General features: G+C 39.7%; 1 protein-coding gene across 8 annotated transcripts in view; it reads right to left on the reverse strand.

Moving 5' to 3' along the window:
* Positions 1-1944: 1944 nt before the first annotated feature.
* The window catches only part of SGSM2 (small G protein signaling modulator 2), a 66763-nt gene continuing 50149 nt past the window's right edge, over positions 1945-18558 (reverse strand). For 5 of the 8 annotated variants that reach the window (XM_062592558.1, XM_062592552.1, XM_062592557.1 and 2 more), the window contains 12 exons: positions 17784-17934; positions 17130-17194; positions 16504-16649; positions 15960-16088; positions 11625-11807; positions 10086-10490; positions 8985-9109; positions 7628-7710; positions 7037-7146; positions 4373-4469; positions 3003-3170; positions 1945-2214 (listed from right to left, as the gene is read on the reverse strand). In XM_062592558.1, the coding sequence (XP_062448542.1) occupies positions 2126-2214; positions 3003-3170; positions 4373-4469; positions 7037-7146; positions 7628-7710; positions 8985-9109; positions 10086-10490; positions 11625-11807; positions 15960-16088; positions 16504-16649; positions 17130-17194; positions 17784-17934 (1751 nt within the window). In that variant the 3' untranslated portion in view covers positions 1945-2125. Of the gene's footprint in view, positions 2215-3002; positions 3171-4372; positions 4470-6282; positions 6328-7036; positions 7147-7627; positions 7711-8984; positions 9110-10085; positions 10491-11624; positions 11808-15959; positions 16089-16503; positions 16650-17129; positions 17195-17783; positions 17935-18558 lie in introns of those variants that run through there. The other 3 variants (XM_062592554.1, XM_062592556.1, XM_062592559.1) reach the window with 3 other exon arrangements.

The raw sequence follows: 18558 nt of genomic DNA on the forward strand, positions 1-18558 counted from the left end.
ATCTGGAGCACACCCAAGCTAGTGACATTGTGTTGGGGGGGGGACAGAGTTCATTACCTTTCTCACTCCTACTGCTTTTATTTTAGCACTAAGTTAGGCGCAGAAAGGGGGTTTCCTTCTACACGGCCTCCTGCCCACCCCTGCTTACAGCCCGAAGCGGGCTCCTCTGTTCTCCGCTCTGGTTCGTGGCCCTCGTGGTTGGGCGCACGGAAAGCTCGTTTCTCCTGGCACCTGGCTGGGCCGCGTGCGGGCGATGGCTGCGCCTACGGCGATGAGCTAAACTAAGGCTTTAGGACCAGTACCCGAACGAAAGCTGCCTGTGTGCAAAGGAAGACAGAGCTTGGTTTATTTTTCATTTACTTATCTCTTAAATCACCCCTCAAATTTTGAGAACAAAGTTAAAGGACTTGACTACCAAGCTGCAAAGCACTTCACTCTTATTTTTTTCCCTTTCAGACTATTATTTACCCTTTTTAGTTTACTGCAATCATAAGGAAAGATCTCAGCATAGCTGGGCTTTCTAGAACCAAATCTTCCCTCTGCTTGTGCAAGCAGTGCTCATCGTAGGGCCCCAAAGGCAGTACACACGTAGCGCAAAGAGTGAGAGTCACCTTGCTGCTTTCGTAATAACAAGAGCAGAGTTACTGAAGCGACTACGGCTGTGAGTATGCCAGTCTTCAAACAGAATAATTTGATTTTCTACTCCCCTTTTAGGTAAAATCTGACTTCTAAGTTCACTATGAACTTCTTAACTTCATGTGAACGTCTTAAAAACATTCGGAATCGACTGGTTTCACTAAAAAGTTCAATGGGAACAAAACTCTGAAGGAGTAAAAAAAAGAAGAAAAAAAATCAGATTTAAACTAGTTTTTGGCTTTCTTCGTTTTTTTTAATCACTAAGGTTCTAACAGCAGCTATTGTAAGGTGCTTGAATTAAGTCCCTATGTTTCTAGGCACAGGCCACATGAGTATCTATGAAATCTGTGGATAAACAGGGTAAAACTTAACGCTGCTGCTGGAAGCATGTGGCCCACCAGGAAAACAAAGATCTCTGTGAGCTGTGCGGATGGCTCTACAAAACAGCATCACGTTACAGCAAACCGGCTCAGATCTTATGCAGCAATTCAAACCACGTAATCTGACAGCCTGGATCCTGTCCTCAGGCTTCCAAGAGGCATCCTTGGAAAGGACACCAGATCGCCACTGTCCTGCGGCCCTGCAGAGAGGGAAGCAGTGTGCAGTGAATAAACGGGAGGACATGAGGCTCTGCAGTGTTTGCTCTGTACCATGGCAGTGAACTTCATGGGACTCTGCAGAGCCTGGGAGCTGATAACATGAGCAAGGAACCAGTTTCTGTGTGCTAAACTTGCATTAACCTGAACTATTTTAGGCAGATCTTGTCATCTGGGAATACATGCAGAGTAATTTTGCAAAGGAAAATGAAGGCATGACTGTGGCACGTGTAGGCCATAAAGACTCAACATATGAGCTAGCCAGCAAAGACTTGCTAATGCTTCTAGTCAGTGTTGCCAGGCCGCCATTGCTTATGTTAACGATGCTATTCAGTATAAGGCTATTCTCCAGCTGGTTACCTTACTGACTTTAAGTACTGCTAAATACTGTGGTGAATACAAGTGCCAGTGTTCTGGCAACAGGAGCTGCATATGCATTCTCTTGCATTTTCAAAGAGTAGCCACTGAGTCCCAATTCAATGCTTGCAACACTTGAGAGTACTGGATCGGGCCTTAACTCCATGGAAAGTTCTGACAGAGCACAAAGTGTGCATCCAGGGTATTAAAGGTGCAGTAAGTCAAAATATGAATATTCCAGCATGTCAGGTCAATAACATTACAAACGCATAGATAGACAGTCTTCTAGATAAACGGAAATAAGAGAATGCAAAAAGATTTTTGTCTTGAAATACAAAGCAAGTGTAACAAGGCCTATCAAACACAAACTTTATCTGGTGAAGGAAAAGCTCCATTTTTAAAAGTCTTTTACAAATTTCTTAAATATTTATTACATTATATGGAAGATGCAATTAAAACAACATTTTGAAGTTACAGTGCAAGAAGTGCTCCATCCCATAGCTCACAACAAGGCCACAATGACAGTCTGCTCATTATCACTTATTTTCAATCAGTGTCTGCACTTTGTAGACAAGGTCTCTTGCTATCCTCAGAATTTCCTGGGCGTTATGATGCTCTGCCATTTCTAAAAGACACAGACAAACATTCTTAACAGTCAGCTTCAAAAACGTTTCTGCCCTAACATTAATATTAATGGAGCATTAGCATTATTTAATCAGTGCAACATTAGAAGCAATCCAAAATCATTGCAGGGATATAGTATTGTAGAATTAAAGACAGAGTAAGTTAATGAATCCTTTAACGATACAAGTCCATAAGTCTTAGTATCAATATCCAATCCTTTTGTTTTCAGTTCTTACGCTGCAGGAAATCCCAGTGTCCTATAATCAGAGAACAGGAATAGAGGGTTCTGTACCCACACATGCTTGTGAACAGCCCTCTGGGGTTCTCAAAAATGTAAAGATAGAGAATGCAACTTGATCAAGAGATGTCTCTCTAGGCAGGGACTATTGTTGGAGTGTCTGAGAAGCAAGTGGTAACTATAAGAAGAGCTAGAATTTGCCTGATCATAGAAGATCTACCATCTTCTATGGTCCACGTAGCTCTCAAGATATTGTTCTTTGTATGTGCCAAGTCAGACCTTCAGGAAGAATGTGAGAAACTGGACTCTTCATCTACATGGAAGGCAATGTGACTGAAGGAGTAAGAGACGCCCAGCTTCACGACCAGGGGCTTGTCTGGCAGCAAGTGCCAAGTATCCCGAAATGCAGCACCTGGATGACTGGTGCCTACTGATCTATGTCATGAGAGCAAGAACTGCAAAGCTGCAGGCAGCTTGTCATAGTAAGGGGGGAGAAGCAAACTCTGGTTGTCCACTTTTTTATCAAAATGACTTTCTTGAAAGTTTCTTACCATTAAAAAACTTGATGATATCAGTGAAGTCCATGTTGTTATCACGGATAATCTCTCGATAAACCTCCACAAGTGCTAAGGCAATGAAAAGGACAAAATGTTCTGAAGAGATGTGCTTTGCTGCCCAAATAACTTCCCACACTGTAAATACATCCTCGTACAACAATTCTGAATGGGAATAAACATTACAAGAGCATCTGATTATTCAAATTGACCATTTCCCCCCCCTCTAGCTAATGTCTTACAGGCCTTATGCAGAAATGAATAGTACTTGACAATGCCTTCTTTTCCTCTCCCCTTCTCCTCCAGGCCAAATCTTTGTACTTATCTGTGCAAGTATGGCAGCATTACTAATAAACAGAATTAGGTTTAAAAGAAAGAGAAGGCAGGTACAGTGTTTACACCCGATCCCAGAGAAGATGCCTAAACTACAATGAACATGTCATAGCAGCACATGTACCCCAGTTTATCCTAGGATAGGCTGCAAATCTGAATGCATTTCCAGGGCCCCTTCTTGGCTTTGCAGTGAACCTATGAGGGCAAAGGCTGTGCTATTTTTAGCTGCAAACAGTTAATTGTATAGAGGATATGTATAGATTATGCCTACACATGCTGCAATTCAGGTATCACCTATGGAAGCTTCACCTTTTTGATACATCTGGGCTGATCTTCTGCACAGTCTTTGACAGTGAGGTCCAGGGGATCAGGATTTGGGGAACAGGAAATTTGCAGTGGAGCAGTAGGTAGAGGATTAATGATACAGTCCCAATTCCTTCACCCATCTCACTGATAGTTTTTTGTAGTAAATAGCTGATGGGTGTGCATCTTCTCCCTCTATCACCTTTGTACCTTCAGGTGTCTGAGAGGGAGGTCTTTAAATGTTCTGGCAAATTGATCTATACTTCAGAGGAGCTTCTGATCTTCCAGAGAACATGTTGGGTCCCTCTCCAAAAACACTTTAACCAATGATTACAAGCAACTGCTGCTATTACATATTGGAGGGGAGGGAGGAGGAGTCCTAGGTGCTCCCACAGTATATAACCGAGTACATTGTTCAGCAAAATATAACATTTCCTGAACTATTGCTGAGCTGCTCCTTATATTCAAGTGGCTGTTTGTAGATTCATGATAATGCAGTTGGAGCCAAGTTTCCACTCAGTGCAAATGCCTGTTTGCTCAAGAACATGATACCAAGTCAATCACTCTTCTAAGTTTTGATTTTGTTCCAGTTCATCTTTGAGAGATGCATTAGTTTTCTTACAAACTCTCTGTGAGCCTTGATACTACTCATTATCCAGACATTTAAACTGAAACAGAGAGCTGTTCACAGTTTTGCACAACTCTAGATTATAGGCATAGAACATTATTACCTCTTTTAAAGTCAAGCAGGAACCAGCGATAGCAGAAGTAAAAGTGAGTGTAATCTCCATTCTGGTGCATCAATTCAAAAAGCTCTGAGTCTAGAATCTAAAATGAAAAACATCAGATATCAATATCTAGTCTGAGAGCAGCCAAATCAAAGGTGTTGGAGACTGGTAAACTTCTATGCTGCTTCTTCATTACTTGATCCAGCAGTTAGTCAGAGCAGCTGCTTGGCACAAATCTGGCCTTTTATTACATGTTTGCAAAATACCTGTGGTGTGGGTGCCCTGACACAGGGCACTGATAAGGTGAGTGGTTACTGCTGTGCAGGTACAGCAGTCAATCTGAACTGTGACATTAAAGTTCCAAGCAACAAATTATAGCTCCTAATGATTTTAACAGGCAACAAATTTTGATCTTCCCACCTCTAATCTCTGATTGTAACTTGGCGCTAGAGTGCAAGACTGAATTCCATTTACGTGGAGAAAGGAGGGAGAAAGACTTTTTAACAGTAGGTTTGTAATTCTAATGAGCAATGGCACAGTTCTACATTGCAGCGTGAAATCTCTAAAACTGAACAATTACTTGCTGGTTGTCTGGTGGATGTCCTACAATGTGGAAGTACACCTATAGTCATTCCTCACAGATGTTATCCTAAGGGCTGGTGGATAAGCACTGCTTAGTATGTGGCATCCTCCTACAACCTTGCCATTCAACAGCAACATTGCAGCTCTGTGTGCTGCTTGCATTTGTCATGCTGGCCATCTTCTTCATTTAACTGACCTCTATTTTCACTTCTGCTTAATAGGCCACCCATAAAACCAAAGTCCTTAAAAAAAAATAGAAATAAAGCAAGAACCGTATGTCTGATTTGTCACACCAAACCAAACAGGACAGCTTTTATTGTGTTTGGATTAGCTGTTAACCACAGGTTGACAAGTGAATAATTAAAAGAGACTGCTAGCAGTATATGGAGCACAGCTCTGAACAGACAAGCCTGAAACTGAGAACTGTATTGCTTTACTGTGTGTACGTCCTGGCAATGGATGGCACAGATTGAGACTTATCCCTCCTGTGGTTACTTAAGCTCTCAACAAAACAATGACTTAATTCTTGCATGTATTCATGTGAATGGCATAACATAGATAGAATTTTGTCCCACGAACCCACAGAAATGATCAATGGACATTATGAAAAAATATTGCATGTTATGCCCAAAACTACAGCTCTTACTGTACCATGAACTTTTGAATCATTTTCAAGCTAAGAGCTAATTTTACAACTCACCCTATAAAAATCTAGTGACAGTCTAACCTTGAGATTCTTGGACAAAATACTCATATTTTGCATATAGCTATAACTCCTTTTATAGGAATCAAAAGATCTCTGAGAACACTGATATGTAGAAAAATGTCTTGTAGCACTAACAAAGGGCTGATTTTAAACTGCCCAGGACCAGTATCCATATTCGTCCTTTTATACCAAACCTGACTTCTCTTGTCACCCAAACTAGGAGGTGGCAATGGCATGTTAGATACAAAGGGATATACTCACATAAATGCAATTACAGGATTAGAATCTACTTCAGCAGCAACTGATAATCACACACACTGCACTCCAAATTGCACTCGAGCTGATTTCAAATAATAATTAAACTCGTACAACTAGCTGGAAGCACTCTTCTTGCAATGTAACATTATCACATAGATACTTTACAAGTGGGATAATTTAACAGCAGTTAGTAGGTACTGTTTTTCAACTGGCTGAAGATACCCATCAGCAAGATAAGGAGCAGTGTCAAGCAATCTGCTGGAATTTAACTCTTAATAAATCCATGTCCTTGCTCTATAAAGTTGTGCTTGTAAGTATGGTAGCCACACCATCATAGCTGCATAGTAAATACAACAGAAGTACTTACAAAGTAATTAGATCTGAGATTTGTCTTGTTGAATTGTTTCTACACCTGAAAAGACCATAATTATCAGTCCCCTATATTTGAACTCAGCTGGATAAAAAAAGTGACTAAGCTCAAAAGCATCAAGTGTGGTTGTGCACACTAGGGCAAGCACGCACTCTAAATGGATTTGATTTTTTTTCCAGGTGTGGGTGGAGAGAGCATGCATCTATCTTACAAGTCAAATGAGTACTCAGCATCACACAAAGCTGCTAGTCAAGCCAGAAGTCTAGAAATAATGGCTATCACTGAGTGTTCTCATCCTTCTTTATTCTAGTCTTATACACCTGCCTAGTGCGCTCTGAAGTGGAATACCCAAACCTTAAATCTATCCAAACAAACCCTTTAGCAGGCATTCTACGTGAATACAAGTATAGCTATGGTCTATTTGAGCCCATAAGAAATCAAGTTTGTGCCACAAAAATCCATATTTCCTCTACCAAAAAGCAACATAAGACTGAATCTTACTGCTATTTCCCGTTGACTTCAGTTGGAGCTGGACTGAGCCATAAATGCGAATCATTATGTTGTGTAGCTGGTATAGTGGAGGTAGCAGGTTTGGAGGTTTTTATCTGTCAAGGTGAACTGAACTTTTGTAATATACACTGACTGTGTATTACCCCAGTAATTGGAGTTCCTGCCCATCCCTGTGGCATGAAGCTAGTTCTAAGCCTGTCACAACCTCATCTTCCCTCAAATAAGGTTCAAAAAGACTCACTTGGATTAGGGATCGCATGTTGGCAAAATGTGCATCCATAGCACCTCCATTGGGGAAGTTCTGGCTCATCCTCTTCATGAGGTGGCTGAAGCAGCTGTAAGCCAGTTGATCTGCAGATACAATGCAGAACGCTTCAGTGTTGCGAAACGTGGGACTTCCCTGACAAAGCAATGCACTGCAGGGCAAGGGAAAAATAGTTTTTTCCCCTTTGAAGTTCCCTATCCCTGTGACCAGTATTTAGATGAAATGGAACACAGAACCTAACTCTGGACCTTCTCTTACTAATTATGTTCCAAAAGAACCCAACTTGAGGTTGAGTTTACAGCTTCAGCAACTCTGAGAACATAGCTATTTTACAAATTTAGTAAAATTTAATCTGGAAGTCAGTGAGCAAGCAGGGAATCCCTGAGATACTTCTGTTAGCCACTTCTAAACAGCCACATGTAAAGCAAACATGAATCAAGAGCTGCAGGTTTGCCTTTCCTGGTGAGCTAGCTTTGGTGTAACAAATACAACTTCTTCTGAAACAGCATTTCTAAAAAAGACCTCCCTAAAAGATGTCAAGGTGTTCCAAAAGAAAAGCTTTCTTACCATTATCAAGTATAACCATCAGAGGAGCTAGGAGGTCACACATGCCTTGAACATAACCAACTTCTAGGTGCTCCCAAACATAACTGCAGAAGGAGGAAAACAGAAGAGTTAATAGGATGCTTAATATTAAAAACCACTTTGCTGCATGCTTGCCTCAAAAACGTAAGTTTGTCTTCTAAAAACCAGCTCTTTTTGGAAACTCTTATTTTGTCCTAGATTTTTGCAGAAGATAAGCTAAAAAGCTTAGAGAACTTAGACAATGCAAATCTTCCTGCACATTAGTACAAAAGGACAAGTATTTCAGACAACTTTTTTATGATAATTTCTAAAGGCCCTGTAAACAATTCACCAGGAGCATGGGGTAGCACTTAAGGCAGGAATATCTCTTGTAATGCAACTCTTGTTATGGGCTCTTCATATGTTGTGGAAGGAGTAAAAAGAATGCTGTCAACTGTCTACTTACAAGATGAGTTAACTGATACTGAACTTTTTTCTTCCTGTTCCTCTAAAGCTAAGTATTGTATTGAAGTCTAATATGATTAGGTGAGTTGAAATTTTAAGCAATTATTGTAAGTCTCTCTCTCACAACTTTTTGCTCCTTCCAGTTCCAGAGGTCTCACAACCCTGTATTGTTTTTTGCTTGGCTAGAGAGGAACATTTTAGACAAAAAACTTGGAAATCAATAGTTTGTGAAAAAAAACAGTGAAGGAAAGTATACAACTTAGTCTGTGGAACAAAGGCCAAGATTTTTAAAAGATATCCTGTTTTGTTTATTTCTTTGTTTTCCCCAAGTGGAATTTTAGTATCTTTTCCAAGTGGCAAAGTCTATGGAACTTTGAGCTTTAAGTGTGTTTAGCTGAACAGCCCTCATGGCAATTTACATTCCTAAAAGTGTAACAGTCTTTTATTGATACCAACTGGTCTCAGTGGACAAAGATGTTGGTGAATTTGGTCTGAAAATGTAACCTTTCTGCCTACTTAGTAGATGTCCCTAAACAATATATTTGAGCACCTCAGAATTATTGTCATCTTTATAGCACCCTATTAGAGCATGTATATATTATTCTCATGAGTAGGAAACCACAGCTAATAACACACTAACATCATAGCTCAAGGTGACTGACGGCATCTGTCTCCTGAAGTAGAATCTCTCAGATCTGCATTCCATACTTTGGACCACGTATCATACTATCTGCCCTACCATACCATCTGTTCCTTCTTCTTCTAAGTTCATTTCTAATTACCCTTTCTCTCTTTCCTGAAGGGAGAACTTTTACAAAGATTATTATTTTAATATTATAGTTTGCAGATTATGACAGAAGTGTGAAATGCTGTTTAGGTTTACAAGCTATATTACCTGCACATGACATTTCGGAGTTTTTCCAGGTTATCAGCAGTAAAATACCAGTAATTCCGATCACATCTCTGGACATCTTTATCAATTCTGTGCAAATTTAAGGCAACAGTGTCCAATAATTCTATCTAGAAAAGAAAAGCTTAAGTCAGATCTGCTGTTCAAATAAAAAATAGGTGAAGTAAGAGGCTGGCTACTAAATCTTTTGTAAAGTATCCTGAAAAACATTTTTAGATAATTTTATCACCATAGCTGAAGCCAGACCAGGGCTCATGCCTTTTTACTCCCTCCACAACTGCAAGTGGATTCCAGCCCAATGTCTACCTGGATGGCATTAAAAGAGAATATCTACTAGCAAACCAGAAACAGCTTTACCACCTTTATAAAATAAAATTTTGAACAAACGGTGAATCTGTTCCAAGATATAACTTTCATTAATCACATTAGCACCATAGGGATTTGTTTAAATTAAATGTACCTGACCTTCCATGTACAGCAGTGCTATAGTACTTCAATATATATGTACAATTATACTGTGGACATATGTGAGCATCAAACTACTCAACCACTGTCAAAAATACCAAGTAAAACACACATATTTTTACTGGCATGTGTTCCAAGTCTGTTCTCTTTGCAAAGTGTTATTAACAGTGGAACAACTCCCACAGAGAACTAGAGGCAAAAACCCAATTACTGATTTGTTGACAGCAGTAGTAATCATAGATACCATGGAGTCTTAGATCTAGATTTAGGGTTTTGGTTCAATTTGATTAAACAGGGGTTTCAAATTGAATTAAATGACACCAAATTCTTACAAGTAGTGTCCCCCTCCTTACTTTGGAAATTTTTAGCTACTAGAACTGTACTCACATTCTTCTCCTTGCCTTCCCATTCAAAAAGGGCCCAAAATTTTCCTGCTATCTTATTTCCAGTTTAGCTCAAAATCCAGATGAACAGATTTGGATACAAAGATCCTCAGTTATCCTCCCACTGCCTGTAGTTTAGTTTGCGATTTTGTTTCATTAAATCCTATCTGAAAAAGTGCAAGTCTGCTAGAAAAACAGTGCTCTGCAGAGAGATGATGATACATATGTCGTGACCTACTGTGTAGGATGCAGCACAGACAGAAGCAACATCCATTAAATAATCCACCTGGGAACACAGCTGCTCTTCAGATACAGAATCCTGAGACTCCAGTACACCTGACTTGGCTTTCTGCACATGTGCTGTGTCTACATCAGTTCTTTCCAAGTCGGTGCTAGCTTCTTCTTCAGCCCCATCTTCAAAAGAGACACTCTGCCCATCATCAATACTGGACAGAATGCCAGAGGCCACAGAGTAGTTCCGAGAGGATGGTAGCCCAGAATCAGGAGAGTCAAACTCTACAGACTGCTGCTCTACGGCAGCTACTGCTGCTGGTGTGTCTACAGACACAACAGTGAAAGTGGGGTCATCCTGACCTTTTGTGTCTCGCTCTGCTGAGTCCATTTCATCTACAGATATAAAGACCTTGGGGGAAAGGGATGTTCAAAGAAAGCAGGGGAGGGAGAAGAAACAGAAAACATTAATTTAGGAAACAAACTTCCAAACATGAGGAGAAAAGTAACTATGTTACTTCAGTGCACAAGATCACTGATTAATAGAGCTTCTCTACATGCAAACAGCTGGGAGCTCCCAATCTTTACTATGAAACTCTAGATCTAAAGATACCACCAATTTACGGGCTTACAGCAGTCTCCTATTATGAGGTCTCCCTCTTTCTTCAATTAGAAGTTCCTTGGAAAGCAGCCAAGCTTCCCTCCCTAAGACCAGCTCTAAGAATATCTGGTCATTGTATGATACTTTTGAAAGCGGCCAACATACCTGAGGCCTCAGACAATCCAGTTCAATAACTGTTGTTTAAAGTCAATACCAGCCTTCATGTTCTTTGCACTGTGCAACTACCTTCTCTCTTCTCTTGCTAAGACATCTTTATTGAACTATTTCAAGGTGTATTTTCTGTTGTCTTAGTGAAATTAGTTGGTTAAGTGTCCAAAGTCTGCATAAGTAATGAATGTCCAGAGACATTTTTGGCAATGGAAATGCCAGTCTCCACACACCAACTCTTCTGTCCAACTATGTGACTCTAATTTATAGATCTCTATCTTTGTTACACAAATTACAAAGGGGTTAATTCAGTCTGTCTGTCTAGTGCTTAACATCTTGCCCTCGATTGACAAAGATCCCCTCTTCCAAAGTAAGAGCACCCAATCTCTCTATCAAGGACAAGACAGAATCAAAAATATGCTTTCACAGTAGCAATCTTTTAATCTATGCTAGATTTGAATAAAGGACCTACAAGTAAGAGTCTGTGAAGCTATTTTACTGTTGAGAGAAGGATCTTCTGTAGTTGGTGAACCTTAAAGCCCTTTAGGCATGTCCTGATTAAGAACTGCTAGAGATTACACAAAATACAGGCTCATTTTTAGCTATAAGATAGAGGGTATATAGATCCAAATTCTCTCAAGGATTCAAGTAGCTCCAGACTGACAGAACTGTGTCTGCTTCTAACCAAAGTCTCTGCTTCTCTGGGCTGTGCCTGTGCAAATACTAAGACTCCTGCACTGTCTGCACTGTATCAGTGAATGAGAATGGAGTACTTACATCATTGCTGATGGTAGAGTCCCTGTGAATCAGTCGCTGGACATGGCTATCAATGCTGCTGCCTGATGAAAATTTTGCCATTGTGGCAGAATGTGATTCTTTCTCTCGCTGCTTTACAATGATCTCACAGGCTTTCCACTCAGCCATGACCTTCTGATACCGGAGAGCAATGTCTTCATCCACCTGCAGACAGATAGATACTGAAGTACTAGTCCTTCTTGAGAGATGGCATTAAAAGGTGTGTGGAAGCCAGGAGAGGAAGGAATAAAACAAGTGTAATGGCTCAAACTGGAAACCTGAAGCATCCTGAAGCCCTCTTGCTAGAGCAGAAATCACTGTAACTAGAAAACATAATGACTGGAAGAGTAAGACGTTGCAAAGGAATGGACAGTTGGACATTGACTGCAGGGTATAAATTATCACTGTAGAGGGCAGAAAAGATTCATGTAAGTTTGTGTGTTTGTTATGAGCAGCACTTCGCATTGTTCAGGAAAGAACAAAATATGTTAGTGGCTTACTTTTGAAAACTCACATAGAAGTCAGATGCAATCCGATGGAGCAACGGCTAGCTCTAATTGGATTATTCCTATTTTCATTAAACTTTCTTCTCAGCGCCTTCGCTATTCCATCTTTAACATAAGCCCTTGTAATGAAGTACAAGTCACATATTTATAGATATCAGTTTATACATGAGAGACTCCTGAACAATAGAAATACCAGCTCACATAGCCCAGTCTTATGTCTGCACTGCACATAGCCAGATGCTGTGGAAACCACTCTTGTTCCCATAGTAATAAAATAGATTTTTGCCACTGCTGGCTTCTTCTGTTGAAAGACAAATACAGAAAATCCCTTTGGGCTATTAAGGGACATGTAGTAATTTTACTGCTTTGTCACTTGTCAAGAGCTGAAAAGAAAACACACGTGTGAGCTGGCTCCAGGCTCTGGACTCTGCTGACTGGTTTAGCTCAGCTGGTTAGAGCATGGTGCTGCTTATGCCGAGGTCATGGGTTCAGTCCCCGTCTGGGCTATGCTGAGGGTTGGACTAGATGATCTCCAGAGATCCCTTCCAATCTTACCATTCTATGAGGACTGGAGTTGCTACCAGAGCATTCATGCTAAAAGCTACAGACTATTTGTCACTTGAAATAGCTGTGGAATTATAAATCACAATACAACAGTTAGTGGAAGGCTGGAGTGCAGCCATGTTTGGGAGTGCCCCAGATACTGATGGATGACTGCAAAAATATCATCAGAAGAAAAAGATGATAAATCATCCATGTTGACTTCAGTTAAGGACATTAGAAGTTTCCCATACGTACTAATGATATAACTGTTCTCATCTTGTTCGTTTAGTATACTCTTACATTCAATTAGAAGCTTTTATTTAGAGTCCAACAGCATATTTCTTTGAGGAGTCAGTTATTATTGTTATTTACTACTGGTGTTGAGTAGTTCACAGGAACTCTAGGCAAGGTTGGGAACACCCCTGTGTTAGTATGGTACAAACCAAGGGAAAATAGCCTAAAGGAGCTTATATTCTGCAGACCAGTTGTTTTATGCCTTGCCACATGCCTTTTTGAATTTAGCGTAATTCCTATTGTACAAATAGACTCAAGTTTTCTCTTCTTGACAAAACTCTTATGTTCTAGGGGGATGTGTGTGTGTCTGTGTGTGCGCGTGCGCCCTTTGAAACTGGGGCTAGAATCCATGAGTTGTTGCTCCAATCTTCTGCTCTAAGAGTGTCTAATTCCAGACTATCTATTTCTACACATAGGTCATAAATCTGATGGTTCATATTCCTGTGGAGAACACAGACAGCAAAATGCAATCTATAGCAAAAAAGCTCTTAATATCCAGTATTTCTTGGAAATATTAATAATAATAAAAAAGTATAATGAATGGAGCACCAAACGCAAATGTAATAAATTCAAACTGCATCAGGAGGTGCTGCAGTTTAGCCAGATCATTGCAGCTGAAGCTCTGAATTAACTTTATAGAAGTATTTAAAAGGGTCATATCTTTTTCACCAAGGCAGGAAGAGTTAATGAAGAAGCCCACACAATGCCCTAGAAGCACTTCTTGTCTCAGCTTGTATTGTATGCACAAAAGAGATGATGAGACAAGGACTTCTCTAGAACAGACGTATCTGCCAGCAGGCCTATTGCAGTGTATCAGCCTGGCTGGATATCAGGATTCACTTCTCCTCTTAAGCAGTTTGCCTGGCCTTCAGGAGATAAGATAATCCATAGGACTTACTGCCCTAGGTGGTTTCAGAAGTGCTCTTCTTCTACCAGCATTGGCATCTTGGGAGGGCAGGAAGCTGCCTAAGCAGTGCTCAGTAGAATGTTCTTGCTATACACATTATATCCAGATTACACATTAAGGAAGAAAACACTGACACACCTTCAAAGGCAACTGGATTAAAGCTGAAGAATTTGGACTGTGACCCAGTCTGAACAGTTAAGGGGTGTATTTTTCCATCTGTGCTCAAAACAGTTTTATGAAGAGGAAAACAAGATAAATTGCATTAGGAAAGAAGAATGCCCATGGTTTAGAAGCCAATTTTTCAACTGGAAGGCTCTAAGCCAGGCTGCCTTTGTGATCTGCAGCTGTTCATAGGCTTCCTAGGATATAAAATAATTGGGAGTAAGCAAATGCCAAGTGCTCTGGTTTTGATATACAAACCACTCCTCATCCATTTAATCTGTTCCAGAACAAGATCAGCCACTGCACGAGTGCTACCTCCCTGGCAATAACACAATCAGGAGAGCAGATTAATGAGTTAATTGCATTCCAGAACAAATCTCATTACTGTTCTAGACAGTCCAGCAAAATTTTGGGCAATTCTTAATAGTCAAAAGCAATGTTTTATTGCCATACAAATCCAGAGCTTACCCACAGGGCAGTGTCCTGCTGTAGTCTTAAGACTGAAAAGGAGAACCTCGCTCTCCTCAACAAGTCAACAGAGTGAGACTAGAAGCAATATTAGAGTATCTAATAGCAGACTGACATTCCCAGTACACATGAGCCCAAGGACTGCAGGAGACCTAAACCAAGGTTGGCACTATCTGATCTGCTCATCACAGTAGGCCTACACTTAATTTCTTGCTCCACATGTGAATTAGCTCTAAAGCTGCACTACAGTATGAATCTGGGCCTATTAAGCTTCACTTGAGGGTAATATATTAGCCTAGGCTCAGTACTGTGATAAAAATGCCATAGAACAATCATAAAAACAGCTATATTGAATCAGGTAAAGGCTCATCCAGCCCAGTTGATGCTTAGAGAAAGCATATGGGAGTAAGGAATGGGAGTATTGCTGTGTTTTTTCCAGCACTCTAGCTTATGTCTACATTGAGTTTCTGTTCAGTAAGCTTTACTGAGTGAAGGCATGATTGTCTGCCCTGTTCTTCCCAGTGTCTCTCTATATCTGGTTTTATCTGTTTGTTACAGGCCTGGTTTATTATCAAGGCTTTTCCCCTTAAAAATTACAACAAATTAATTACAACAAATGAAAACATACAACAAATAAGTAAAAAGTTGGTACTGCTATAAATAATTAATAAAGGTAAATAATATTAACGTAACTGGTATACAGGTAAATTGTGGTTTCATTAATGGACACTATATACTTAATGTCAAATTTCCAACTCTGTGAAATAGGGCTGTGACATAACATAGGAAATCATTTATTGATTGTTAGCAGCAGCATGCAAGATATTAAGAGGAAAAATGCATCATCTGAAACTGCATCTTGTGTTTTAAAAATGCACATCTTACATATGTCTAGGAAAAGCCTATGTCTAGGAAAAGCCTAATGAACTTACAAACTAAACCTTCCTTTGGGTATTTTTAGCATCTAGACAGTAACTCCTAGCGCACTTCAGAAGATACATCTGGAATGTTCAAACAGCTCCAAGAGAAGTCCAAACATGCAAACGTGCTACCATATAGAGTAGTATATCAAACAGCATTTAAAGTATAACTCAGCCAACACATATAAAAGAGAAATTTCTCAAACTAATATCAAAATGTCACCGTCATCCCCATTTTATAAATGAAGAATGTAGGAAAACAGGGTTTACTCAGAGCAAGCACGTCACAAGTGAAGGCTGAATGTAGGTGTCCTGACTTAGTAAGGAACTTCTTTTTAATGATTTTAAAAGATGATAAGTAGCAAGGGATTCATATCCATCTACTAGCCGATGTCACTTGTTTTCAATAGCATTTTCCCTTAGGTATATTAATTAATAATAAATACCAACACCTGCTATTTAGAAAAGAAAACCCACTCTGCAGATGTAACTCAGATCTCTGGAAAGTTGAACTTACCTGATCCATTTCCTTTTTGGCCATGCCGAATTTATAGTGACCTAGCAAGAATGGCCAAACCTCCTTTCGAATCTCATGCTGTACCCCACCATAGTAAACTCTTCTTAGTAATTCCAGTTCCTTGTAATTCTACAGCAGTCAGGAGAAAGAGGTATGTGAAGGTAATATATCTTTACTTTCCTCAGGAATAATCAAATACATTTAATTCCAAGTACAAAGACAGTGAAATACACAGGGCTCTAAACTTTTGTAATTTTATGTAGGGTCTTTTTAAGGCCCTAACTCAAATCCAGTCTAATATAGAAAGTTGTAATATCTCCCATGAAAATAATCTAATTTTACATAGATCAGAGTTCCAGTGAGACCATTTGCTCGTGCAAAGGAAAGGAGACTGTAAGAATCAATTCATTTTCACTGGAGACCACCCAAGAAAGACTAGATAGCACCATTAATGATTCACAGTCTCAATTCTAAGGAATACTGTGCTTGCTACAACAGCATGTTGGAGCTTACTCAATACTCATAAAGGTATTCTCTTACTTACCTTCTTGTCCTTCTGATACTTGCTCCAGACCTCTTTAGTAAGGCCTCCTGAAGCACTGGCTGGTTTATCAGGTGGAATAATAGTGTGATTCACAAGTGCAGATAGATGTGTTCGCACTGTTGACAAATGGCGGCAGTAAGCAAGCCCTGTGGTTGTGGAAGGGAAGAGGCAAGATTTTATAAGTGAGCAATCTATGTAATATCAGCAGTTCCTTTTTGAAGATGAAGCTATGGCATTTTAAACCTGCCACTATTATTCCTATATGAAAGTAGCTTGCATTTGTACTGTATAAAAATGAAGAATTGCAATGGAGCCAAAGATGAATTTAATCTTACACAAACAAGAAAAAACAAGTAGAGTATTACATTGCAACATACAGTTACATTGTATCTTCACTAAGCATCAGTTGCTTACACGAAAGTCACAAATACTGGAATTATGAAGTTCAATACATGGGTCATGATCACCCTAGTGTCCTGAACTGATATGACTCATTTGGTGAAGATAACAGCCAACAATAAATTTGGGTTTGGGCAGCTTTATAAAACAAACATGGCCTGATACCCATGGCCTTTTCAATAAGCATGTAGATACCACAAGGGCTGGATATAAGAAGCTTCACTTACATCCATAAAAAGCTCTGGAAACTATTTGCCTCTTCATGCTTTCGCACAACATCTTTAATGGAGTTCTGCGGAGATACGTTAACAGGAGCATGATAGTTCAGATAGACAAAGACCACCATGAATTGTATGCTTGATCCATATTTTTCACACATACTAATTCTTTCCTTGTGCCAAGTTTTATTTAGCTAAAGGACAACAATAATGGAAAACTGTACTTTCAAAAAACATTTTCCCATGAGCATTTTGGCCTAAACCATGTTAGTCTTGTGCATTTAGCTACAACTGCTACAGGTGTATTTTAAAGGTCCTTGTCAAATTAGATGAGTTGTTGCCCATCATTGTGATTGTTTATGATGTGCTGTTATCATCAAATAAATTGCTTCCAGAACTGAATTGTATTAAACTAGACAAAAGAACTGGTTGCAATTTTTCTATCAAAGTGTGACTTAAGAGCAGAAGGGATAGGAAAACAGAGTAATGGCTTTTTTAAAATAAACTCAATTTCTTACTGTATAACTCCCTTGCTTTGTGTTGAGATACTATTTGAAAATTGCTGTTCTTTGTCTCTGGTGCTGCAACCAGTAAATGCTCACTGTCTTTCAACTGTGACATGCACAAAGCTTCCCAGGTAAGCTCTCTGCACAGCTTGCTTACCTATCATGGATGCAGTTGCAACAGTTGGGTATATCATATGGAGAACTGCCTGTTGAGCAGGAGAGACATGAGGAGCCTTGGCTACAATGCTCCAACTGCCATGAAAGCAAGTTTGCCCCAAAGCCTTGCATCTCTATCATTTCACTGGTGTCTGCAGAAAGAAAAACAGCAGGCCATCAACTTTTTTTCTTCCTTTCCCCCTCTTCCTTCTGAGCATCCCAATGGCTTCATGCTTTACTTATCAGCAGGCTCTAAACCTTGATTCCAGAAAAGTGAGAGCACAGTCCTAGTTACCTCAGAAATACTGCTCTCACAACATCTAAACCAGCCACATGCTAGGCATGGTCACTTGAGTCAAATCCCTTCACCATTTTCTCCTTTTTTCCACATGCACAGCCCAGACCACGTTTTAAGATAACAGAGAAAAGGGTGCTGTAACAACAATTAAAACAGGTTCTTGTATAATGCCATGGTAATGTTGTTTATGGCCAGAACAGATCATCTAACCTGACCTTCTATTTAATACACGTCTTAGAATTTCACTTTGCAATTCCTAGATCAGTCATTTAACTGCTAGTCCAGCTAGAGTGAAAGTTTAGCAGAAAAGAAATGAAGTAAAATTGACTCCGTTATTTTCAAAAGATGCTTCTTTAGATGCTTACTTAGAACCAGATCCTAAAATATTTAGTGCAGAAGGGTATTTGAAGTCCTACTGAAGTCAACAGTACGTTTGTAAAAGCAAGATACTCTGGAGGAAGATGTGATCCAACAGTAC

Source organism: Rhea pennata, chromosome 20 (genome assembly GCF_028389875.1).
Source record: "Rhea pennata isolate bPtePen1 chromosome 20, bPtePen1.pri, whole genome shotgun sequence".
NCBI classification, from domain to species: Eukaryota; Metazoa; Chordata; class Aves; order Rheiformes; family Rheidae; genus Rhea; species Rhea pennata.